A 27287-nucleotide genomic window follows, 5' to 3' on the forward strand; every position below is an offset into this window, starting at 1 on the left:
CTGTGGAGACAATTGAACGTCAAGGAATGGTGTGGAGAGGCTGTGCTGAGAGAATATTCCAGAGGGTCTCTCACCTCCCATCCGGTTCCTCTCACTGGAGCCGCCCTGAGAGCTGGGCGTGCTAGAACTGGAAGAACTCCCACTGCTGGTTCTCTGGAGAGCCGGGTCCATGGAAATACGCAGGTCTGGGTTACTGTGGCAATGGTAGGACACAAGGAAAATGTGGAGTTTAACATTTCAATCATAGAAGATTGATCAACTTACTACTAGCAGTTACAGTTAAAGAGGTTAAGATGTCAAGATAAGTAAATACAAATATATATTATATATGTATATAAGTTAGTGAAAAGTGTGTGGGATGTACAGTATATACCTGGCTCGGATCAGATGTGCTCCGGTTCTTGGTCCCAGTCCACCTGGTCCATTCCCAGGAGAATTTTTTCTCACCAGCGCAGGGGATATGGAAGTGGTCCTTTGGGGTACCTGAAGCATGTTAACAGATGTTAACTTTAGTAAGATGCACTTTAGAAAAACAGCTTTTTAAAAGGATAGGCTTTGATTTTTTTTAATCCTATATCACATTTAGTTAGCAGTGGATCTCAACTGGTTTTGGTTCAGGAACTAGATGTGATATAGGGACATTGTTGTAACTTTTGTTGATGAATAATTTTTTTTTCTTTTTCTGAAAGCATATATGATGCCAGGTATCAATATTGAGAAAAACACTATTTTATTATGTTTTGTGTTTCTGTTAAAAGATTGCAACGATATGCAGCCCACCCTGGTATACTTCAAGTACATAATAGTGCGCTGATGTCCTTGTTATTGATTCAGCCTGGTCAAGTTCTCCAGCTGTTTTTTGTTTTTTTGTTTCTCCTTCCTTTATTAAGTTGACAAGCCTATTGAATTTGCATAGTCCTAACTATGCTCCATTATATGGTCAGTTAAATTTGATTATTAATCATATTCAGCAAGGTTTTCCACTTTCTGAGACCTAATCAGAAAAGACCTGTGATCCACCAGAACCACTGCTTCAGAGTCAACACATTTCATCCCAGATTATCACCTTTGGAGGGACATCATCTTCCTGTCTCAGCCAAGAGCTGCGGTCAAACTTGTCGTCTCGGCTGGTGATGCGAGGTGGTGGGGCCGGGGTTTCTGACGTGGGGTCAGAGTTCTGGCGAGGCATCGGGGGTCGGTGAGGCGACAGACCCTCTTGGAAGGCTGAGACGCCCTGAGAGGACTGATCATGCAGAGACTGGGATCCTGTCATGGAGGAGCCATGCGACTTCACCGAAACTAGGTGCGCCATCTGAATTAAGAACTTTGAGGTCAGTGTTTTTCACACCACATCTGAAATCTGTTAAGACAGGTCAGGAGGTCAAAAAGTACCTGAGGCTCTACCGGGCGATGCATGGGAGGCGTCCGGGCCTGCTGTATGCCTCCACTGCTGAAGGACTCTGAGCGGGGAGGCAGGGAGGGATCAGAAATACGGTTGGCCACTTTATGCTGGAGAGCCGGAGAGCTCTGGCGGTTCAGCTTGGAACGTTCCTCAACCTGACAGACAGAGAGGATGTTAATGTCCATGCAAATCTTCACAACCAATCTGTTTCCTCTTTGCTTGGGAGTCAGAATGGACTGCGAAACTACGAAGTACATATGAGACACCGTAGGAGTCTACCGTAACTAGGCTACATTTATTTAATAAAAAAAACAGTGAAAATTGTTATTATAACTGCTTTATTATTTTTATTATATTGTTTCAATATATTTTAAAATGTTATTTATTCTTGAGGTTTCTGCATCATTACTCCAGTCTTCAGTGTCACAAGATCCTTTAGATTTCATTCTAATATCCTGTATTTCTTTTGATCAATTTAAAGCATCCTTGGTGAATAAAAGTATTCATTTCTTTTCTTTTTTTATTCCCAAATTATTGAACAGTAGTATATATGTACACATCTTTAAATATATGCACAAAATGAACTGAATCCATTAATGTATTACCAACAAAAAAAATAGCTAATATTTTCTAAATAATTAGATTGTGAACTGTTGACACTGAATTATTAAATCTACTTCTAAACCCCAAATAAACCCTGGTTTTTAGTATGCACCAATTTTTGTGGCTAAACATGGCAATTCAGTGCATTTGCATAAGCTAATTAAAATTTTAAATCAACACAAATTAGTTTACTTCATATAATAAGAACAGCTAATAACGTGGTGATGAGACCTGTAGCAATTTAAGAAGGTTGTACAGAGACTTCTCTCTGGCAATCTTATTCATCTTTCCCATATACATAATCACCCGAGATTGTTTTTCAATCTTTGTCAAAATCCGCCTGGCCTAAATTCAAGAGACGGCCTCATTACAAGACAGTTTAGAGACATTTTTAGACCCGTTCCCTGAGCTTGACTGTAGATAATCTTTTGTTCACTTCCGCAAGCCCAATCGAAATGACTCCATAAGCAAAGAAGAAACATACAACTAAATGACAGAAAAAGAATATCAAGTTAAAGACAGAAAGGAAACGTTTAGTCCATTATGTCCATTATATTAAAGGAGATGCTGAAAAGTAGCTGTTTCTAGCTGACTCAAATTCAAACAACAAGCCTCAAAACTGTCATGCACCATTCACAAGCATTTCCAGACATGAAAGGAATCGCCTATGGCCAATCTAGACGTCAAGTGTCCAATGAGACAGAAAAAGCCATGTTAGTGAGAAAACCATGTTCATTTCTTCTCTGAGAATGAAGGGAGGTTTGGATCTGAAATGACTCAGAGACAGTCTTCAGAGCACAATCTGTCTACAAGTAACACACCACCCCTTAGTAATTGTAACAATCCTTAGTAATTGTAACAATGCCTAAAGCACAGGTTCTCAACCAGGAGGGCCAGGACTCACTAGGAGGCCTCAGAACACTTCCAAGGGGGAAGCAAAAATTAGTTAAAAATATAAGACAAAAAGTTTACACATTAGAACATTAGGTTATTGAGATTATGGAATTTAATGATTTATAATTATTTCATTTAATTATGTAAATATATTGACACTCCTAGTTTCTGAAATTAGCAGATCTGCCATTATGGCAGAAGGATCAAAAATATTTTGGGGGGCCTTAATATTGTCTTTGATGATGGAGTCAAATAGGTTGAGAACCACTGGTCTAAAGCTACTCTTATTGTCCAACACATCCAAACCTCTCTCATCTTCGGCCCACAAACCCCTGCTCCACTGTAATCAGCTTTCTGTAAGAAGAAAAGGAGCGATAGGTGAGATCAAAGAGAAGATTACGGGAAATTAGAACAAGACGACAGAAGCTGTCTGAAGAAAATCCACCAAACTAACAGGGAGATGTGAACGCGTTCACCCGGAGAACAAGAGGGAAACAGAGACAAGGCAGTGATCATCCAAATGCCCCGATAGAAATTTGGAAAAAATATATTTTTCCCACATTAAATCTTTAATACACCATGACCAGATCGGTAAGCGTCTAGGTCATGGCGAAAAAAGGAGTCATGCTAGCGGAGGCAGACCTTTGAGACGTATAAGTCTCTCTCAATATCAGCCCCTTTGCTGGAGCGACCGGGATTGCGGACCCGGGACTCTTGCTCCTGCTGGACCATCCTGAGCAGCTGGGACGGATCTGGCTCGCAAGACACACGGATTCTAGGAACGTTCGGCCCACTGACTATCCTGAGCTGAGGCTCGGTCAGCTCCGTCTCTCTTGAGTGGGAGGCTGCTGGGTAGGAGGGGGGTCTCGTGGGCTGATTAGAGGGGTTCTGGTCAGCAGGGCCAAGGTGGCCGACACGTTTTTCTCCAGGACTGTTAAACGAATGGTGCTTCTTGGGAGGGATTCGAGGGGAGTTACTCTGAGCTCTCTCCATCACCTGTGTTCAGATAAGCACAATAAAACCGTTCAGATAATGACCCACAAAACTGAGGATGCAAGGAGGGCCGCGTCAGAGCACGATAAACCAAAAAGCATCCAGTGGATTCTGAAAACCAATGGAAAAGTTATTCACAGGAAGCAAAATGTAAGACTTATAATGTCTGATAATGTCTACAATCAATGAGTCTAGAATCTTGATAGAGCAATAGGGCTAGGTATCGATTCAGAGTCCTGATTCAGTTTGTTTCGGATTAATAAGCTCTCGATTCAGTGCTAAATTGTATTGGATTCTGATTCATTTGGATATAATTCAATTTCGCTTGCATATAAAAGACATTATCTCTCTGTTAATGCTGTAAATTATATAGGGCAGTATTTCAGATTGAAACCAGTAACTCCCCAATCTATTCATTAAAAGAACTAATTCAGCGAGTCATTGATCTCATGAATTGGTCAACACTAAAGCCGTGTATGTTTTTGATTCAGTAAACAGAACCAGCTCACCAAAAATAATTGGTTTCGTGAATCAGGCTACACTAATGTGGTGTAGGTTTTTTAATTCACTAAAAAGAACTGAATCATAAGAGTCATTTGATTGTGAATTGCATCATAGTTTTTGCATGCAGTCAATGAAGACAACTGAAAAAAGATATTTCTTGCCATTGATTCAGAGGTATACTTTCTTTTAATTGCAAACTCACATTCAGGATTTTATGACTCAATATTGGAAGACTGATTAATCAGAAAATGGATATTCTCACACAACCCTAGATAGTAGTAATCAAGTAAGGGTCCTAACCAGATGTTTTTGTACCTCTTTGGCCCAGGCCGGTTTGTCACTGGGGTTGACAGAGTCTTTGTAGTGGTACAGTTGTTTTTTGTCTGCAGGCCGTGGCTCTTGTTGCTGTTGCTGCAGTGAGACCAGGTAAGCCCTCTCCTGCTGAAGCTGCCGCTGCAACCGTTCGGCCTGACGCTGCTCCTCCAGCTGCTTCCGCTTATATTCCTAGACACAACAGAGAACGAGAGAGGATGAGGTGAAAAGAGCAAGATTTGAGGGACATACGGAGCAGATGCTCCACATGAGACAAAATAATCCTAACAGGGTCAGATTTTTGTACTCCCTAAAAATAACTGGAGGCTATCAGATGTTAGGAAGATCTCAACAGATCTATAAGCTAATCCCTCCGATGCCCTGATAGCCATGGATCCTGAGTCTAATTTCCGAAAGAACTGAGCAATAACAAACAGAGCTGCCACAAACCCCCAAATTCCCCAGATCAATTCGCACAATCGATACTCTCTCTGAGTGCACTAGGGACCGACAGATGCCATAAGTGCAGAAGATGAAAAGAAAGGAAGTGCAAGTACTTTAAAGGTGATAGTGGAAATGTTTACCAGCAGAAGAGCTTGTTCTTGGAGAAGCTGCTGTTGAAGAATCTCCAGCTGCCTTTGCTCTTCTTCTAACTGCCGACGAATATATTCCTAACCCCATAGCGCAGCACATCAGAACGAGAGCAAGAAAGAAAGATGAAAAAGAGATGACAGGGCCTTCAAAGAGTTTAAGTTTAAGTGAAACAATGAAAGATTAATCAAGCAAATCAGAAGGTAAGAAACCCTGATAATAACTCGCTGCCCTGCATAGATCCCATGTGACCTTGTGTGTGATGAGCTCACTAGCTAGAGGTCATTGGTTCAAACCATGGAATGAGCCATCCATGCACTAGGGAGTTACTTCATACCCTGATCCCAATTTCCCGGAGCAGGGCAATTAACCCCAGACAGCTCCAGGGGTATGTTGCACCAAAGAAAACGTTGCTTTGGATTAAACCCACTTCTGTTAAAATCACACACAAAAAATTTAGTATCTGTGAGTTGTCTTCTAGACAGTGGGCTCAGAATGGATGAAGATGCCATGGGATGTCATTGGGAATATCACTTCTAATAATACCAAGTTACAATCATTTTTAGATTTAGACGATATTTTATGTACTGCAAGTGATAGATCTGTATAGTGGTAACATACCAGCCTGATCTCATCCCAAGGCGTCATATACTGACGCTTTTGACATTTCGTCTACATCCAACGCACATGGCACCCTTTAGCGTCAATATGAGACGCAGATAGATATGGGCCAGAAGGCGCCTCCTAGCGGTCTAACCCTAACCCAGACCTAAACCTAACCATAACCGAACAAAGCTCTGTGCGTGTCATATTGACGCTAAAGGGTGCCATGTGCGTTGGATGTAGACGAAATGTCAAAAGCGTCAGTATATGACGCCCTAGGATGAGAATGCGTTGTAACATACATATACAATACAGTTCAAAAATGTTTTCTGAAGGAAGTTAATGCCTTTAATCAGCAAGGCTGCATTAAATTGATCAAAAGTGACAGAATAAGACTTTTATAATGCTACAAAGATTTCAATTTCAAATAAATTATGTTGTTTTGAACTTTCTATAAAAGAAAATAATGAATGTCTCAAAGTTTCCACAAAAATATTAAACAGAAAAAAACGATTTTCAACAGTTTGATAAGAAATGTTTCTTGGAATGATTTCTAAAGGATCATGTGACACTAAAGACTGGAGTAATGATGCTAGAATAAATGGCATTTAAATATATTTAAAATACAAAACTTATTTCACAATAGTACTGTTTTTACTGTATTTTTTGATCAATAAATGCAGCTTTGGTGAGCATTAGAGAGGTTTCAAAAACATTTTTAAAAACTCTACAGACCCCAAACTTTTGAACAGTAGTGTACATATTAAATTACAGTATTATAGAGCAAAACAGGTTTATGGCAGTGTGCTCTGACAGAAAACCCCAGCAGAAAGACTTTAAAGGTATATGGCGAGAAAAAGGTGTTAAAAGAAAGGCTCATTATGCAAGACACATTCATTTTTGAAAGGATGGCTTATTCTTTATTAAAAGATTAAAAATATGGATCATATGTGCCTAAACTGAGGCGTTGTGGAGGACACTTTCACTGTTATTAGCAACGAAACGATGAAATGCTTTATGACAGCAAAGAAAATGCTCTGCTTTGTTGCTTTAAAGGCACTGGAAGCATTTTTTTATGGAAAGACACTAAGAAAATATCTATTGTTTCACAGATATTACTGAATTAGGTGTACCGAAATATCACAACTGTCTCTGAGGCTCATAAACAATGTTTTTTTTGTAAGTTTTAACCATTTTGCAAATTCACAAGGCAGTCCATATGCTAACAATCCACAAGCCTACAGTGAGATCAGCTTCATTAACAGCTGTTGATCTCCTGCTCCATCTCTGATTACAGTGGTTTTAACAGTATCTTTAAAGGGTGGAGTTTTGGGGAAAGGGGCGTGTCCAATTAAAATTATGTTTCAGAATTGCTAAATCTCTTAAACTGCTAAACTTTTGGCATGAGTCAGAGCTGGTGAATATTCACTGTCATTAATAACTTTTGGCATGAGTGAAAGCTGGTGAATCTTCACTGTTATTAATAACTTTTGGCATGAGTGAAAACTGGTGAATCTTCACTGTCATTAATAACTTTTCGCATGAGTGAGAGATGGTGAATCTTCACTGTTATTAATAGCTCAGTCATTCTTATTTGTCTCTACACATACTCACATTCACGGCCCTTGAGACATCCTCATTCACTACTGAACAGGGCTCAAGTGGCCCGAATGCATTTGAAAGGGTGGGTGAGTGCTTAAAATATGCCTACCATCCAGCAGAACATTTTCCTTCCAGAAGGAAGTGAGTCATAGACTGGAGAGAATGCTTTAAATAAGGGACTTAGGCATGTGAGAGTCTGATATGAATATCTGAGTGGATGGTTACTGTTGAGAACAAAGTGCATGTCGAATTACATTTGATTAACAGAGGGTTTAAAAACAGTGCTGTCTTCATGCACGTCTGCTTTATGCCCTCACGTATTCCTAGCAGTAATGCGTGTATGTGTTTACATGGAGAGACAGATGAAAAATCATTTTCACTTATGAAACATTGTTCTTATTGTTTTGTTTTTTTACAAACATATTCATCAATATTGTGTTTTTATAAAATGCATTTCAATAATGATTATTTGGTTATCACTGCTATCAAAAGTCGAAAGGCAAAAAATGGTTTTGAATATCAGTTATTATGCATATTTGTATAAAATGTTGCATATTGTACATGCTCATATTAATCAATTTTTTTAATTTTCTGTATTTTCTGTATATGCATCACATACCTGTATTCATCCTGTTTTCGCTCGAAGTCCACAATAATCGATTGTCGAGTTCACGCGCATAGGTTTAGTTAACTATGATCACGCGCGTGAACTCGACAATCGACTACTGTGGACTTCGACCGAAAACAGGATGTAAATACAGGTATGTGCGCTGGCTGAAATAACATCACTTTTATTCATATCTTTCACATCTACTGCAGTCAGATTCACCCGTGTTAACTCTGAAGGAATCATCTAACATGGCTGGGCACTTGTAATGACACATCAAGGATGTTAAGAGGCTAAAAGCAGGTTTAAAACGTGCCCCATTGAAGTCAAAAGGGTGCAAATTTTAAAAAGAGGATAACACGGTGTAGGCAACACCGATTTTTGTTGTTGTTCTCTGTATTGACAGCACTCCAGATTTACAAAAAAATGGCCGGAGTTCTCCTTTAACAGAAAGTACATCTTGTCTCCATCTCAGTAGTGGTAAATCATTGGGAGTTTGTTAGCATGTGGAGTGTGAAGCCGCCACATCACTTCATTTCTTCTCTTCCTGTTCATATGTGTGCAGTTGTCAGTTCTCAGTTTTGCGGCCCTATCTCTTTTCGCATAGCGGATTATGGGTTAGATTGTAGTGATAGACCTATATATAACAGTCTGAAAATTTTTACATTTTCAGTCCTGAAACAATTCTCCAAATCATTTCTTGCCCTCTTTCTACTTTACTATTAATAAAAGCAGCCAAAAAATATTGGTCAACCACAATAAGCCATAAATGATTGTGGATGTGTGTACATATGTACCTGCTCTCTCTCAGCATGTCTCCTCTCCTCATCTCTGCGGAGCTGCTCCATCTCTTCATAGCGCCTCCTCTGCTCTCTCTCCTGCTGTTTTCGAAGCTCTCTCTCCCGTCGCTGTTGCTGTGAGATTATAAACACAAGCCCTCATTAATTAACCTCCCATTCCTATATATAAATCTCAGTGCTGAGTCCAATTTTTGGCCCTGATTCACACTAGCATAGATCCTTTTACCACTAGGTGGCAGTGTAAAAGACAATGCATTTGGAGCAGACAGCCATGCTGAATGGTCTTTCCCCAGCAGGGGCTGCTGACAGGGGCTGTGCTGAAAAGAGGCGACCTGACAGTGGACCAGTGGGAGATAGATGTGCTGAATGAGAGGTTGACGCCCAGCCGAGCCACCTGATTCATCCCTACAGGTTCTCTGCTCGCTCCCCTACTGAGAAAACCCTTCATCACATAACTCGGGAATATCTCTAATGGCTCAATGAGCTTCGTCTTTCTTTGTCTCCCGTTTGAAGAATTCCCAATATGTTGGGTAACCTTCTTGTGGACTGATCATAGCTCAGTGTCTCCCAGGGACATCAAAAAGTCATCTCATGAGCCATTACACACACACACACACACACACACACACACAAAATAGAGTACAGGAAGTGTGTGTCTGAATGTGACAAGAAAGATAGCAAATCATATTGTCTGTTTGTTCTGATATGGTTGCAAGGAACAACAATGCTAAATGCAAATAATAAAATGCAATTAAGCATATAATCATACAGGATAGCAGAAGTAAAAGCTTCCCATATATTTTGTTATTGTTCTTCTTCTGTCACCTGGAAATATGGTGAATACTAATGACATGTTTGATCCATTTCTGCTGTTGTTGTTGTTAATCATTTTGCATATTGCTTATGATATTATTAATGTTGATATTATTATGTTGGGTCTTAACTTGATAATAAATGTATGATAAGGGGCCTACAGCAAAACCAGTTGAGAACCACTAGTTAAGGATGTTTTGGAAGAGAGATTTTCGAAACATGTCTGCAACCCACAGTAATTAAACTATTTCTCGTCCCTCTCCTCTTACCTCCTCTAGTCTCCTCCTCTGCTCCTTTTGTTCCTCAATGCGTTTCTGTCTCTCGGCCAGTAGTTGGCGCTTGTGTTCCTCGTTCTGCTGCTGTTCTAGCTGTTGTCTTCTCAGGGCTTCGGAGCGCTCCTTATTGGCCAACTGCAGACGCAGGAAGTCCCGCCTCAGGGTCGACTCACCAGGGATGTTTATGATGGAGCTTTAAGGAAGACATTAAATAATCAAGACGTTAAGTAAATCACATATCCACTATAACCACATATACTTATGTGTGTGTGTGGGTGAGCGTAAAAGGTCTATGTACCTCGGCTCTCCTATGTCTCGCTCTTCCTCCTCCTCTTCACTTCCACTGTACTCGTATTCCGTCTCGTCTGGAAGAAGAAAGAAAAAAGCACAGCATTGTAAGATGAAGGTTTTTAGGAATACAACTTTTAAGATTAAAGGCCGATTCATGTTGTAAGAAAAATTGTGTCACATATCCTAAAATATCCATATTCAAAAATTAGCAAATAAAACAAAAAAGGTTGACCAAAAAGTTGTTGTTTAATAGTGGTCACTCTCACTAATAATAATAATAATAAGAAGAAGAAATTAAATTATAAACAATAATAAAATAAATATAATAAGTTAGAAAATTGCGTCAAGGCAGTTTTTATATAAACTTTTTCAACGAATTTGAGTAGAAATATAATTGTATTTTTTTTTTTTAAATAAACGTTGAAATGCTAACATTTGCTGACAGATTTATTCAAACATACATAATTTATATACAGTATATTCACTTACAGGTAAGAAATATAAAGAACATGTAACTGCATATATTTAGCAAAATGCTCCTTATCTAGCTATGGACATTGAAGATGTTTTAGTGACGTCTTTCCACAGTTGAAACTCTGACTGACTAATTACACGAGACATGCCGCATTTCAGTAAGTTGTTCAGTATCTTTCAACATACCTTCTGATGTTCATTCATGTTTATTTCTCGCTATAACTATTAAAGAGGAAGAGATGATTCATATGCCTGAGGCGCTACAGCGATCTGTCATGCCACATTAAAGAACTCCAAAATTAGATGTATTGTTTGAAATTCAAGATCAAATTGACAGAATTTGAAAGCTGAGACTTTTCAAATCATATCAAAAGTAACAAAGTTGCAATTATAGGTAGGGTGTTGTGCTACAATTAATGGTTCCGTTCATGCAAAAGATTGAGCTTGAGATTTAAGAATCAATATCGGTTCATAAAAATGAAGATTGATTAAAATCAATTCAATCTATATTATTCAACCTAGCCCAAACAGAAACAAAGTAAACTCACCCCTCTCTCCTCTCTTCTTTTTGGTCCGGTCAATGTGGTCTTTGAGCTGAATTCGGACCTGTCTCTCGTTGGGGAGGTCTTTGATGAAGGGATGTTTCATGAGCTGTTCAGTGCTTGGTCTCTGATTGTGATTCTTCACTAAACAGCTTTCAATGAATGACTGGAACTTTTTAGACCTACATAGAATGACAAACAGTTGAGTTTCCTCCGTTTTGATGCTCAGGCCTTTTTATTATCATCAGGTGTAAATTTGAAGTGTATATTCAAAATGACGTGGGGTTCAGGCACGCCTGACTCACCACTTCTTGGACTTGAGTCGGGGAGCTGGGTTTCTGGGTATGAGGAAAAGCGCACGCATGGGATGCATATCGCACAGCGCTGAGGAAACAGACAGGTGTGAGCATTTAGCAATCACTGTTCATATTAAATTTCATAGAAAATACACCCATCATGTGTTTAAAGTGCCCCTATTATACTTTACCAGATATTACCTTTCATGTAGTGTGTAATATAGCTGTTTGTGAATGTAAAAGTTCTGCAAGGTTTCAAAGGTCAATGTGAGCACTAAATGGAGTTATTGTCTCCCAAAAGAAAGAACCGATTCCTTAAAACGAGTCGTCAGTAATTCCTTACTTCCTACTCGAACCTACGTAGGTTTGTAACAAATTTGCATAACGCCCATCTATAGTCTTCATTGGCTGAACGTCTATTTTGACCCACCCTCAAACACTGTAGTTATACAGGTGAAACTCGAAAAATTTGAATATTGTGCAAAAGTTTGTGTATTTCTGTAATTCAACTTAAAAGGTGAAACTAATATATTATATAGACTCATTACATGCAAAGTGAGATATTTCAAGCCTTTATTTGTTATAATTTTGATGATTATGGCTTACAGCTTTTGAAAATTTTCAAAATTTCTGAGATTTTGAATTTAGGGTTTTCATAAGCTGTAAGCCATAATCATCAAAATTATAACAAATAAAGGCTTGAAATATCTCACTTTGCATGTAATGAGTCTATATAATATATTAGTTTCACCTTTTAAGTTGAATTACAGAAATACACAAACTTTTGCACAATATTCAAATTTTTCGAGTTTCACCTGTAGCTGAAACTGGAAGAGTTTGATACTGTAAAACCGACGTCATCGTTACAGTTCATATCACTGTGTATACAAGTGTTGAGGAAGCATCCAGAGCTGAAATTCAGATAATGGTGACCAATCACAACAGACTGGGCCATCTGACCAATCAGAGCAGAGCAGGCTCTCTGAGAGAATCCTTAATTGAACTGTTTCAGACACTGTGAGAAAAGGTGATGCTGCAATGTATATTATGAGAAAATCAAATCGTTTTTTGACCTTGGATGCATGTAAACCTATTGTAGGAGACCCCAAAACAATATCATAATAGGGGTACTTTAACATCATATTGCATTGTGTTAGACTTACGAGGGGCTCCTTCTGCCATTTCAATAGCCGTAATTCCCAACGACCACAGATCACTCTGTAACAAAAAGGTGTTTTAGGATTTGTGCCTTAAGCCAAACAAGACCCTCACACTAAAGCAATTAGGTTCTGTGAGAAGAAAGTGACAGCGTAATTAAGAATCGCTTGAAATACCTTGAAGTCATATGTGGCGTCTGGATTCTCATCACAGGCTATGACCTCTGGAGCCATCCAATATGGTGTGCCAATAAAAGTGTTCCTCCTACCGACGGTGCGGTCCAACTGTGCACTCACACCAAAATCAACTGTAAAACACGCAATCACAAACACACACACCGGGAAGATTTGGCCTTAATGTGTCTGCGTGCAGTAACGAGCAGAGAGGTCTTTGATGAAGTGCATTCTGCCATCTGCCTCTGTGCCACTCTTCCCTCCTCACCGCAGGCAGCGTTGTCATAGCAACCATCCTGAACTGTCTCCCAAACTCAAACAACTCTGACAAGCCCTAATAACTCCAGAGGAGGGTCACAGGTTCCTCAACTCAAAAACACGCATACACAAACTAACATTGAGGGAGTTACGAGCTTCTCATAACTCATAGTACTTAATGAAAAAGTAGCTAGATACCAACATATCTACACTGAAGCTTAAAGGGGTAATATCTTGACTGTTAAATTATCAGTTAATTTAATTAAAAAACAACAACAACAGTGTAGTATTTATCTGGCACAAACACAAGGACCTTAAATTATGTGAAATCAAACTGAAAACATACACTACCGTTCACAAGTTTGGGGTCAGTAAGATTTTTTTTTTTTTTAAGAAATTATTCAGCAAGGATGCATTGAATTGATCAAAAGATACAAAGGCTTTTACATTGTTACTTTAAAAAAAAAAATATATATTTAAAATAAATGCTGTTCTTCTGAACTATGAAATGTTTCTAGAGAACTAAATCAGCATTAGAATGATTTCTGAAGGACCATGTGACAATGAAGACTGGAGTAATGATGCTGAAAATTCAGCTTTGCCATAAAAAGGAATAAATCACATTTTAAAATATATTACAATAGAAAATAGTTCTTTTAAATTGTAATAATATTTCACATTAAAATTTCTACTGTATTTTTGATCAAATAAATGCAGCCTTGGTGAGCATAAGAGATTTCTTTCAAAAACAAAAATCTTATTGACCCAAAACTTTTTGATGAATATAGTTTCTCATTTAAATGAACAATGTTTGATTAATGCTTTTATCTCATTTGTAAGCTATTGCAAGATCAAACTTAGTTCAGTTAGCATTGTTGCTACTAAGGATGCACAATATATCGGTCACCATGTCGGTATCGGCCGATATATGTACATTTTTATGTTATAGTTATCGGCCCGATAACAACATTTGGCCGATATATTAAAGCCGATAAATAATGAATTATTTTCGTCAGCTGAGAAACTTCAGATGCATGATGGTTTTAAATAGCTTGAAATATGATTAAAATCACTTCAAAAAGTGCAGCGCCAGTCTGTCATATAGGCTAAATACAATTATAATGAGAAACATTGCTTGGGACATGCCTTTTAATGGGAATTTTGTTTTTGTAATCAGGCTCTCAAAAATTATATAAAAATTTGGATTAAATTTATCTGCAAATATATCGGTTATCGGCTTTCAAATATAAAGAATTATCGGTTATCGACCAAAATTTTCATATCGGTGCATCCCTAATTGCTGCTTTTCCTTAGTTAAACCTCAACATTAGGTGTTGAGCCATTTTTTTGTATAAATAGTGTGAGTAGTATGTTCACACTGTAAATTTCAAAAAGAAAGGGTACAATTTAAATACCCAGATGGCGCACTTATTTAACGAAAAACGAATTGTGGAATGGTGGACACTTATTACACTTAATTTTCCCAGCATTCTATTCGTAGCAGAGGGGGAGTGGCTATCAGACTGCGATGTTGAATGACAGAATAACCTTCTAACATTTATAAACTAGATGGTAGAATACATAGTGCTTAGTATAAGTGCAGAATGTACGTTGTGTTGTTGTGTTACAGCTGTCGGGGGTGTGAACTCACCAAGTTTGACTTCTGCATTTTCTGTGAGCAAAACGTTTTGACCTTTGATATCACGATGGATGACTTTATGCTGATGCAAGTGGGTCAGACCCTATCAAAACCAGATGAAGAGGTTAAATTTAACTGGAGAAGATCAAATGAGGAACCCATCAGAAATAACATCTGGAAGCTAATAAGTTTTCTAGTGGTCCAGAATACACACACACACTCACCCTGAGGATCTCTCTGCAAATGTAGGCAGTCCACTCCTCCTTTAGAGAGTTCCCTTTGGTATTCTTTATCAGGTCCGTTACTGAACCGGCGCCACAAAACTCCATCACCAACTAGAGACACAGCACCCCAACAAAATTAGGATAAAACCTAATAAGCCACAAGAATGATAAAAATGCTAAGGCGCTGTCACACATACAGACTTTGTAATAAATTTAAAAGCATTATTTCCATTTAGAGGTCATGTGTGATGTGAACAGGAACTGATGTTGAAATACTGGCTAATCAGCGCTCTCTCTCTCTCTCTATATAAACTAACAATCACAATTTTCTGGATTTTGAATTGAAGTCACTGTGGGATTCAGCTGTTATCTTTTCGTCTGTCTTTACATTTACATAAATTTAATTTCAGAGGATATTAAATAATATTGAGGACAAAGCAAGGGTGTCAAATACCATAGATGATTTGAGGAACAAAAAGCTATTTAAAGTTCTATTTTTATTTTAGCTACAGCAGAACACAAGTGGCAGAACCGGTGTTTTATTTAGACGCCACATTCAACACTCACTCTCACAAATTCACGCTTTTTAGCGGAAACTAGGTCTATAAGTGACAATTGTCCCAGGGCAACTTCATTTTCCCACTTCAGTTTAAATGCCAAGATAGAACGGTACAATAAAAAGTATTAGTGGTTAAAAAAGGGGAATTTCACAACTGTGTCCAGAGAAAAAGCTTTGACAATATAAAAAAAAAAAGTCAAGCCAAGCAGTTTCTTTTTTCCCCTTTAGCCCTACTTTAATATAGAGTTTTAGTAAGTGGCAGTGGCATACAAACTTCTAAACCCAGTTGTGTTTTTACTTCTTTGCCTTTACATTTTCTCCCAAGACATTCATAAAAAGAGCCCTGTTCTCATTAGGGGCCCCTGGGGCACAATAAAAGTCAATAAATGTAATTCATGAGCAGAATATAATGTTATTTCTGAAACACCGATTGGTTTTGAATGCTCTCTTGAGCCAGCCTTCAGATGGGTCTAAATATGTTTGGCCTCTGGGACTCTCCAAAGTCACGACTGCTGAGTTGGCAACACTGTTTTTGTCTCTAAGGGAAATCCTTCTTGCAAAGACCCCCAATGAAGGCTGGTTGTGCTGACAGAGGCTCTTGTGCAAATAAATGTCTTCAGTGTCGCACTTATTTTTATGTTGCTGGGCAAAAAGAACGACAAAGCTCACCACAAAGGAAATGAGGCTGGCAGTCTGCATTCAATGGTAAAAACAACAAGGCCTCGGCACCTCTGTACAGAGTGTGAACACTGCGTTTCTGAGTGAGAATTCGGTAACTGTTACCAGGGTTGAGGAAGGTATTTCGAGGCTTTAGCTTCTTAAGCTACAAAATAATCAAAGTGTTTAATGCACATTTGTGGTCTTATTTCAGGTTTACTTTTCTGTTACTTTGGTTGATAGCTTTGTGGGTAGTAGAAGTAGTTCTCTCCCACTTCACTTCCTGTCTTCACTATATTATCCTATCTAAAAGGTAAAAATAGCACAAAAAAAAGAAGAAAAAAAAAGAAAAATCTACATTGTTTTGAAAACACCTAAACTACTGACACACTACTGAAAATGAAAATAAAAGTTTGTTCTTTTATTATTATTATTATTAAAATGTAGTTAACATCACTACATTTAGCTATCTACTTCTTAACATCGTACTGTACTACATACAAAAACAATCACACACTAAATAACCCTGATTCTTTTCGCCTACTACTGGTGAAGACTGACCCAGAGCTGGTCATCCATGCCAGGTGGGTTCTTCTTGACGAAGGCACCATAGTAGGTGGCGATGTTGCGATGGTGGGAGTATTTTTTCAGCATGTTGATCTCAGCTTTGATCTCCTCCTCCTCATCCTGTCAAATAAAACAGACAACACTTACGCAAATATCATGCATCTTGGTCTGTGAGCAAGTCATTGTCAGGAAATAGCCCCATTTGTGTTCTACAGTGTGATATACTACTGCATATAATTAACAGTAAAAGTACATAATTTGTATTACTGTTATTTTTCAAGGCGAAGTGTGTCATTTCTGTGCCACTAGCAACAACTAAATTGTGGATAAAATGATTGTTTTCCAACAGGTTTCCTCAAACAGTGTGTCATTCACCATCCAAACAGAAAGCCCCGCCCCAAACTCATCCCATTGGTTGAGTCTGTTGCTATGCCGGCTGGTTGGAATTCTCAGACAAAGCAATGGTTTGACAATGCTTGACAGAATCAACCTACAAATGGCTTACTTATAGTTATCTCTGTATATTACGCATTATTATATTAATAGTATTTTAACATAAAAAAACTTCAGAATATCAGTGTAATGGGTTATAGAATAAAAACTATAAAAAAAAGTTAATATTTTAATGTGTTAATATCATTATTCATATTTTAATGCACACTACTGTTCAAAAGTTTTGGGTCAGTGAATTTTTTTCAAAAGAAATTAATATTGTAATGTACTGTATTAATCTGTAATGTAACAAAAGATTTTGGTTTCAAATAAATTGTTCTTTTGAACTTTTTTACATTCATCACAGAATCCAGGATTTTTTTTTTTTAACAGTTTCCAGAAAAATGTTAAGCACAACTGTTTTCAACAATGATAATAATAAAGACATTTCTTGAGCACTAAATCAGCATATTAGGATGATTTCTAAAGGATCATGTGACACTGAGGACTGGAGTAATGATGCTGAAAATTCAGCTTTGACATCACAGGAATAAATTACATATAAAAATATACTCAAATTTAAAAATTATTTTAAATTGTAATAATATTTCACAATATCACTGATAATATTACTGATAATATTACATACACACATATACATATACATATATATATATATATATATATATATATATATATATATATATATATATATATATATATATATATATATATATATATATATATATTTTTTTTTTATCTTTTTTTTTATTAGTATAAGAGACTTAATAATAACAACATTAATAAAATATTTTAAAAGTCAATATTTAGCTTTTAATGAAATTTTTAAAAATCTTTACAATTAAAATATTCCAATATGCTTGATGCATTTGAAAATCCCATGATTGACCAATAATCTGAATATTGAGGGAATGATGTGTGTCCCTATGTTGGTCCTTCAGTGTCTATGGTGTTTAAAGCCTCGGTACTTTGTTTTTGTAATTTCAAATGACTTGATAAAGAGGTACAAATGTCACTGAGAATGATCCATTCATGTTTGTGTGTGTTTGAATGACATCATGCACAAAAGGCAAGTGTGAAAGTGTAAAAGTCAAACTGAAACTGTCATGGCCTGCACCGCTTGCGCTCTTACCCCTGTGACATCCATGACCTTGATAGCAGCGAGCTGGCCCGTCTTGACATGGCGTCCCTGAAGAGAGAAAGAAAGGAGAGAGGAAATATAATTTACGAGTATCATACTAACATCATGCCAGCATTATTGAACGTGCGGTAATGAGATCTATCTGTGGCAGAAGAATAGGCTGACGTAAGCCTCTCTGGCAGGCACCATCCTTACGTAATAGCAGAGAAAGAAAAAAAACACTCACTTCCTAAAATGATTGAAACAGACCCAAAAACCTGTGTGAATGATCTCGGGCTCTTGGCTGTACCATTTTATGTTTGTGATTGTGTGTGCGTGTGTGTTACAATGCCACCAGATGACAACTCTGTTTGGATTGGATGAACCTCCAAAAGTGTTATGCAAGTTGGACCGTTGCGCTGTTATGGAGGAACTGAAGGAATGTGGAAATGGAAATCACTGTCCCGGGTCTCCCCCGATTCCCTCCTGTTTACCTGTTAAGTTCCTCACTTCCCCTGAGCTCAATTTCATTTCATAACCAGAATGAGGGAAACAGACACCGTGGACACAGATCATCTGCACGCACAGCAGGTCCTGAGTTTCGGGACAATAGCAGGAGATACCGCAGCAGATCTCAGCAGAAGTGAATTCATCTGAACGGCAGAATCACCCAGTGTGCGCTCTTCAGAATGAATTATGCACACTTCATCTCCTCACCCAACACACTCCCACCGCTTTGATTCTGAGCAGAGGAGATGTTTTAGCGAGAGGAGGGAAGGAGCGAAAAAAGGTGGGAAACAGAAAGAAGGACATGAGGAGAGAGCGTCACACAAGTCTCATCAGTGCTCATTAACAACTTCAACCTCTACTGAGTGGAGAAACCCAGACAAACCCCATGGCTATATAAAAATAAGATGATCGCTGTGAAGGGAACTTTCGACATTTTATCAAACACAGACACTCGTAGGAGCCATGGCGTGATGTGCACCGAATATGTCTTTACTTGATCCCAATTTGAGCGTCTAATAATTCGATTTTTACTAGTTGTCGACAGATATATCACCACGGCTGAAATTGAACATTATTAAATTATTGGCATCGACTGATAAGTGTCAGAATCGAGACTTAGTAGTATAGTATAAATCTGTTTATTTAGGTAAATTTTTTTAAGTTCAAATTAAATCCTAATTTAGTAAATATTACACAAAATAAACATAAATTGAACTGCAGCCACACTTCTCTCTAAAACAGGGGTTCCCAATTTTTTTTTACAGACAAATTTCTTAGACGTTAAACATTTACTTGAAGTACCCCATGAGATTTTAAGTTAATATTTCAATGGTGTAATACACATTAAATGCTGTAAACATCCCTATGCAATTATGCAAATGTGAATGTAAAAAAAGCGAACCTAGCACACTTCGCCCTGTTAAACTCACAGTGCTTTGGGTTTGTGAGAAGTGACATTTAGTACTAAGCCACTCTGAAAACACAGTATATGGGATGCTTACTCGGCCAAAATTTTAGATCGTTAACAGCGGGTCCTTGTGGTAATTACAGTATGTCGAGCAGGAAATCGACCTCAAATATGGCTTATCATTTGAAACATGCAAGTAGCAACTTTACATGTTTGCTCGCTCTAACGTTAGCCTAGATAAATGTGTACTATTATTAGGCACATTTCCAAGTGTTTGTGCAGAGTGGAAGATAATGTATAGCACGCTTACTGCATGACATGGAGGCACCGGCGGAATCACTTGCAAATTTTCCTGATAACAGCGGAAACAACTTAAAATACTCTGTATTTTTGGTCATGCAGATGAGAGTAACATCATTCGAAACTGTAAAGGTTTCTACTGTACAACCCCCATAGGGTCAGTGGTGCTTGCCATGCTATGCGTTTTAAAGGGATAGTTCACCCAAAAATAAAAATTCTGTCATCCTTTACTCTAACTCATTCAGGTTTAGAACAACATTTCTTCTGTTGAAATAAAGATATATGGCTTGGAAGGGGTGAAGCTTTTGAACTGGAAAGACATGCTGACTGGACAAAAATATTGGCTAATTTGACTACATCTGTGACAGAACACATGAGCCAATCATCATAATAATACAACCGACTAATCGTAATAAATTATGCTGGCATATTAGTGAATCAGATGTGTGGACATTGAATGGGTGCATGTGTGATGGATTTGAGCTCTACAGCTCCACGTCTCTCCTGATGAGAAGATTCACATGGCCGACTGCTAACTGGAAAAACCATCTGGCATCCTGACAGAGATTAACTGAAAAGTTCTGGAGCCCCGACGTGTAAGATAAGACTGTCCTCAACCGCCATAAGTCATAATAAAGCCAGGCACAAATGTGCCGACCATGCAATATTAGTGATACAAATAAGGACAGTACGTTCAGAAAGGAATATTAACATACTGCATTAACATATATGCCGTATAGTGTCCACTATTTTTAGAAACAAAATGCAAAACAGTATGCAACGAAAACCGTTTCAAACTGTTGTTACATGACGACATTACATTTCATGTTACATTTTGAAAATAAATATGGTTATTTTGATAAATACGATTTTGCAGTTTTATGCAAAAATGTCTTAGACTTTGACAGTTTTATATATATGCATGCATGCATACATACATGCATACATGCATAAAAAGATTAAAATGTACATATAATAAAAACTCAAGCCTTGTGTCCACCAAAGGACACTTTTTTTCTTATTTTATTTACCCAGCCGTCCAATCACAGTGGAGGAGGGGGGCAAATACCAATCCAACCAACTATATTTGCAGGTAATATTCTTGATAATACAATTATTTTAATAATAATAATAATAAATAATAAAACCCTCACTTTATTTTATCTTAAAATAGTATCGTATCGTGAGTTCAGTATCGCGATTTGTATCGAATTGTGACGTGAGTGTTTTGTTATGCCCCTAGTGGACACACGGCCTAAAACCTTTTCAGGTAAGATCTTATTAAATTAAAGTAAAAGTAATGAGTAAAGAAAGAGAAGTTAAAAATGGAAATGATGATTAAGTCGAGTGCTATACATCATGAAGTGCGCTCTACTGTAGTGTACATTTGCAGGAGGTAATCTGGGCATTTCCATACATATGATACTGTACCGCATTACACAGCCTCAACAAAGCCATAGGAAGTTTTATACTTAAAAAGATTAGTTTTGTCATGCACATTTGCAGCTTTTTTTATAGCCTAAGTGTGATGGATGCAAATGCTTTTAGAAGCCAAACAGATAAGCACACTATGTGGTCACAGAACCCTTCTAATCTAGACTGGCAGCTGAAATGTATACTGAGGTCTGTTCCTATTATATCTGAAATGACTGTAAATGGCTATCGGAGAGCTTGGGGTAGTAATGCATTGTAACTGTAGACGCAAAATGTTGTCAGGAAGACATTGCTGTGCGGTTTCATCATCACGGCTGCTATTGGCTACACTCAACAATCCAATCATGAGAATTAAGACAGTGTCTGCTGGAAGGTAGGGAAGCCAAACAACGGCAATGACAGTCATATATATTGTATAAGCTGTGAAAACGGAACCATTATTATTATTGTACAATCAGGATCAGGAAGTTATTTGTCACTGCAAGACTGGTGTATGTTTGTACCGCTTAACGGTAGACACAGGGTGCCAGTGCGGAAAAAAGAAAGAAAAGCACAACGCACCACTTCCTCTCCGTAGCCTAGCAACAGGCCTGGAAGGCGGAGGAGGTTTGTGATTTTCACACTTTTCTACAAGCTCCTCTTGTTCCTGAGACATGTGACCTAGCATGACCCTCTCAGCTAAGTCTCTGTGAGAGCTTTTGAGGGGCCAGAATCTCCTCACTCATCTTCCATTCAGAGAACAGCCTTCAAAGGACCACATGCCCTGCAGTCACTTATGGAATGCAGGAAGTTGGTGTTTTATTTAGAACCTCATTGTGGAAACTTCCTTATTTAACCATAAGCTCTGTGTTTATCTTATAATTCATGGGTGAGAAGAACATGCTAAGGCACCACTGAAAATGTCAAACCAGATGTTTGGGTACTTTAACATAAAATAAATGTGCTGCTATAATGCTAGGGTGTTGTGGGTGGTTGCCAGGGAGTTGGTATGTGGTTGCTAAGATGTTTTGAGTTAGAGATGTGCATAAATCAACAAGTCGGTGGTTTGTCTGAATGACTATGGCTGGGTAAAATAATATTGATTTCTCGATTTTAAATTGATTCTCATTTTGAATATCGATTCTTAAACCTCAAGAATCCATCTTTCAGTCTACGCTGATTTCTAGGCATGCACAACATATCAGTATCGGCCGATACATGTTCATTTTTAATGTTATTGTTATCGGCCCAATAAGAAAATTTGTGCATCCCTACTGATTTCAGTTGATGAATGAAAAAATTTGCGCCTCCCATAAATCGCAATAAGCTTTTGTTACTTCTGATATGAAAGTCTCAGCTTTCAAATTCTGTCATAAGTGGCAGTGTGGTGTGCATGTGAACTGATCATCTCTTCCGCTTTACTGCTAGTTATAGCAAAAAATAAACATGAATGAACATCAGAAGGTATGTTGAAAGATACAGTACAACTCACCGAAATCCATATCATGTGACATGTCTCATGTAATCGCTTTATTAGTGTTTCAACCGCAGAAGGACGTCAATATAACAGCTAATGTTATATTCAGGGCTCGCAAAATCGCCTGCCCGACGTCCCGGGGCTATTGTGTTTTCCAGTCGGGCTACCAAAATGCATAACCGGCCTGCCCGACGGGCTATCTGAAATAGTGTTCGCTTCAGTCTTGTTATAATCAGATTCAGCGCGTTCTTCATCTTCACTCCGCAGCGGCGCAGAGGAGAGCGCACGTCAGAAAGGTGTGTGTGTGTGTGTGTGTGTTCATCTGAGTCTCATTGGTCTGTCAATGTCAGAATATTTGAGATGACCAATCAAATCAAAGTAGGCGGGCTTTATGTTCACAAGAAGCTGCTGAGCGCGAATTTGAGCAGAGCGACTGACGCTTTGGTTTACGGCCAAGTGCGAGATAAGATGTAAGTAGCTAAACTAAACATTTCATATTTGACAGCTTTTTTAGGTCATAAATGTGAAACGAATGACAAAAATAATCAGACAAACGAATATACTTTTGTCGAATTTCGCCATTTTGAACTGAAAATAGGCCTATGTAACGTGACTAATAATTAGTTTACTGTCATTATTTGTGAGGGGACATTAACAGAGCATTAACAAAGCCGTTTTCATGTTAGGCACAAGATTAATAATGAATGTGTACATGTTGAGAATTAATATACAATTTGTAGCCTTCAGTAAAGCCTTCTCCTAAAAAAGTTCAGCTTTAGGAGGGAAGAGACAGGGTAAGATGAGGAGACTGAGAGAAAAAGAAAGAGTGATGGATAAGAAGTGAGAGCAGGTATTGACACATAATCTACTGCCCACTGACATTGTTTTAAAGCTATTTCTTATCCTTTTTTGGCCTTCAAACGTCTTGAAATGCACATATCAGAGAAATAAAAAATTTGAACCCCCTAATAACCTTAAATGTTGGACCTATTCGATTATAAAGCCCTGTATTAGGAATAAGATCAATAATGAATGTGTACATACTGTGAATGAATTTAATAAACTTAGTTAGGCTACCTAGCTTTCCTAGTAGCTTTCAGTAAATTAATGCGTCTGAGAAAATGATTCATAAATCAACCTATCAGTTGACCCTAAGTTTACTTCACTGACAGACAGAAATGAAAAGCCTATATCAGTCAAAGCTCAGCTTTAGGAGGGGAAGAGACAGAGCAAGAGAAAAACAAAGAGAATAGGAGTGTGATGCTGATGAGGAGAGAAAAATAATCAGCTGCCCACTTACATGGTTTTAAAGCTATTGTTATCCAATTTTTTTGGCCCTCAAAACATCTTAAAATGCACATATGTAGATCAGAGAAATCAAAATTTTCTCGGGGGTGCCCCCGAACCCCCCTGACTAGTCTAACTCACATTCGGGACCTCTGTGATGATAAAACACTGCCATCTGCATGTTAAAGAAACGTACTAGTGAGCATTAGACCCTAAACTAAAGTGTTACTTTTTTTTATTTTTATCATACACTCATTGGGGGCTCAGACATGACTGATTCATGTTCCATACTGGTCACACACCTTTCAGTTCAGTTAGAACCAGATGCATATTTGTTGATATTTTGTGTTTTGAAAAAGTTTTTGATTCATTGTTTTGACTCCTAACCAATATTCTACATTAATAAAATTGTCTTTTTATATGGGCTAGTAAAATTCATTTCGGGCTACCAAAATCTGAAGAGTGCCTGCCCGAAGGGCTACCAGCGATTTTGAAATTTTGCGAGCCCTGATATTGTTAGGTAATGTTACATTTACCTCAGAAAAGCCAATGTCCAAAAACGTGTTAGACAGCTAGAAAAATTTACTCTAGAGAGTAGCATTTTGCTAAATATATGCACTGTATTTCATATTCATTGCACTTTTAATTGACCTGTTTTTATGACAGCCACCATTCAAAAAATTATATTTAAAAAAAAACATGAGTAGAAACACAATTGTAATTAAAAACTTATAATTAATTATTTTATTATATATTACATTATTAAAAAAAAAATATTATGTGTAATTTAAACGCAAGTAGTCTACAAATCAGTTAATTTTAACCATTAATATTATAGTGATGTACCAACTGGGGTTCCCTGTATAGTTTACAAAATTAGTAGGGGTGTAACGATACCCTAATTTCACGATTCGATACATATCACGATACTGAACTCACGATACGATATTATTGCGATACTCCAAAACATATAATAAAAGGTTAAGAAAAAATGTACTGTTGATTAAATGCTAAATTTGATATAACATTGTGGGTGTAAATGAATAGGCTTGGACAATGGTGACGCCAGAATAAATATATTCATGATTCTGAACCTGAAAATACAGAATTATTTTAGACGAATATGCTTGCACTCTGTCACTGGCTAAATATATTTAAAATAATGTAGGCCACTTTTTACTGGTAACATAAGACTTATAACATAAGCATTATCAGGACCCACTAATATTCCCCCATTATTATACATTATATTCAACATAATATATTGTAGTTTAATGTAGTACTGACTCTGAAAACTAAAAACGTAATTTTTATTTTGGGTGAACTATCCACGATACATATTGTTGCATTTTTGTATTGCGATATATTGTGACACGATATATTGTTACACCCCTAAAAATTAGTTTAAAAAAATGTCCTTGAGGAAATTTACAATGTACTGTATCTGATAGGGCCAATTAATCGATATCAATTGAAATTTAATAGAAATCGAATCGCAAGCTTGTGAATCGAAATCGAAATCAAATAGTGACATTTGTGTCAATGCCCAGCCCAATGAACGACTAGGTTTCTGGTTCACCTGAGCCTAACTGGTTGTGTTTCTTATGGGTGTTTACAAGGGTTGCAAATTTCCAGAAACTTTCCAGAAACTTTCCAGAATTTTGGGGAACTTGAGGATTTTTTTTTTTTTTTTTCTGAAAATTTCCCAGAAATGTTCTGTGAAATCGGTCAACTCAAATCTGCAGACTGGTTCTGACTTTCGGCAAGTCTTGTCTAGACTGTAAATCGAGGCAAAAATTTGTGTAGTGTATTCCAGCCTGAAACGGAGCAGAATGCAGGGTGTCTTGAGACAATTTTAGAAGTTAAACTATTTTTAACTTGACATGCCATCTCAAAAATGCAATGCTCAGAGGCCAAAGATGTCAGTTTTAATGTAGTGATGGTGCGTTAAAGCAAAGGGGAATGAATTTAAAATACTTTTCAGAGGGGGTTTTACAGTGAAAATGGTCTAAAAACTAAAAACAATCAAAAAATAAATCTAGATGAAATTTCCACCTCACTCACCTCGTCAACAAGCCGCATAATCCGAGTTATCATCCAAGTAGAAGTTGTTACATGTCGGAATTCAAAGGAATAATTCACACTGAAATAATTCTGTCATCATATACTCCTCTTCATGTCTTTTTCAAAACCTTTATTACTTTCTTCCATGTAAGAAATTTATTGAAAAATGTCAAAGCTGCTCTTTTCCAATACAGTGAATAAAATGCCAATGACTGTCAAGCAAGATCATTGAATTGTGACTTAAATTTCAGCTTCTTCCTCACACAAAGCTATCAAATGCTTTCAGAAGACTTGAAATATATCGTCCAATTTTATGATGATCCATTTTGTAGCCTGACAACCACTAAAATCTTAAAAAGTACCTAACTCATAAGCTTTACTAAAAGTGCCTTCATTTTATTTTTTTCCTTCAAAGCAGATTTCTCTCAAAAGCAGTGTCATGTGAGTGGGAGATGAGCGGTCCCAGTGCTAGTGCTGCACATCCTGACCCAGAACCTATTTCTTCAAATACAGGGCACGTTTTTAATGGATTTCTGAATCTCCCAAGATGGCACCCCACCAGAGCAAGGTCTGTGTGGGACTTTCTGCAGGGACTCGGAGCAAATCAAACTCCTGCATTTCCTTTAAAGTCAGCATGAAATAAAATTTTCTAATTAGATGTTATAGATAAAAATATAACAATAAAAATAATCAACCTCGCAATGTTTTACTTCCAAATGTCAGCTGGACCTTCTGGTGAAAATAATACACTTCTCTCTGGTGATGTATGCAGGACTTTTTCCCAGTCGTTTAGTCCGCTTAAACCTCATCTCTGCAAGCAACAGACACATCTCAAAATCCAATCATCAAACGATAAATAGAAACAACATTTTTTATTTTCCAATAATCCATTACACTCGGATGCATGTCACAATGCGCA

At 37.6% G+C, this 27287-nt stretch overlaps 1 protein-coding gene across 7 annotated transcripts in view; it reads right to left on the reverse strand.

The window, feature by feature from the left end:
* Positions 1–27287, reverse strand: part of tnikb (TRAF2 and NCK interacting kinase b) — a 61626-nt gene that overhangs the window by 15188 nt on the left and 19151 nt on the right. For 3 of the 7 annotated variants that reach the window (XM_084102556.1, XM_084102558.1, XM_084102554.1), the window contains exons 3-18: positions 18423–18479; positions 16832–16957; positions 15055–15165; positions 14843–14933; positions 12937–13067; positions 12766–12820; positions 11612–11690; positions 11313–11488; positions 10298–10364; positions 9994–10192; positions 8909–9025; positions 4697–4900; positions 1393–1557; positions 1067–1312; positions 374–483; positions 75–193 (exon numbers count right to left, since the gene is read on the reverse strand). In XM_084102556.1, the coding sequence (XP_083958682.1) occupies positions 75–193; positions 374–483; positions 1067–1312; positions 1393–1557; positions 4697–4900; positions 8909–9025; positions 9994–10192; positions 10298–10364; positions 11313–11488; positions 11612–11690; positions 12766–12820; positions 12937–13067; positions 14843–14933; positions 15055–15165; positions 16832–16957; positions 18423–18479 (2053 nt within the window). Of the gene's footprint in view, positions 1–74; positions 194–373; positions 484–1066; positions 1313–1392; positions 1558–3541; positions 3896–4696; positions 4901–5292; positions 5380–8908; positions 9026–9993; positions 10193–10297; positions 10365–11312; positions 11489–11611; positions 11691–12765; positions 12821–12936; positions 13068–14842; positions 14934–15054; positions 15166–16831; positions 16958–18422; positions 18480–27287 lie in introns of all 7 variants that reach the window. The other 4 variants (XM_084102557.1, XM_084102555.1, XM_084102559.1 and 1 more) reach the window with 3 other exon arrangements.

This window comes from Abramis brama (assembly GCF_963993115.1).
Source record: "Abramis brama genome assembly, chromosome: 24".
Lineage (NCBI taxonomy): Eukaryota > Metazoa > Chordata > Actinopteri > Cypriniformes > Leuciscidae > Abramis > Abramis brama.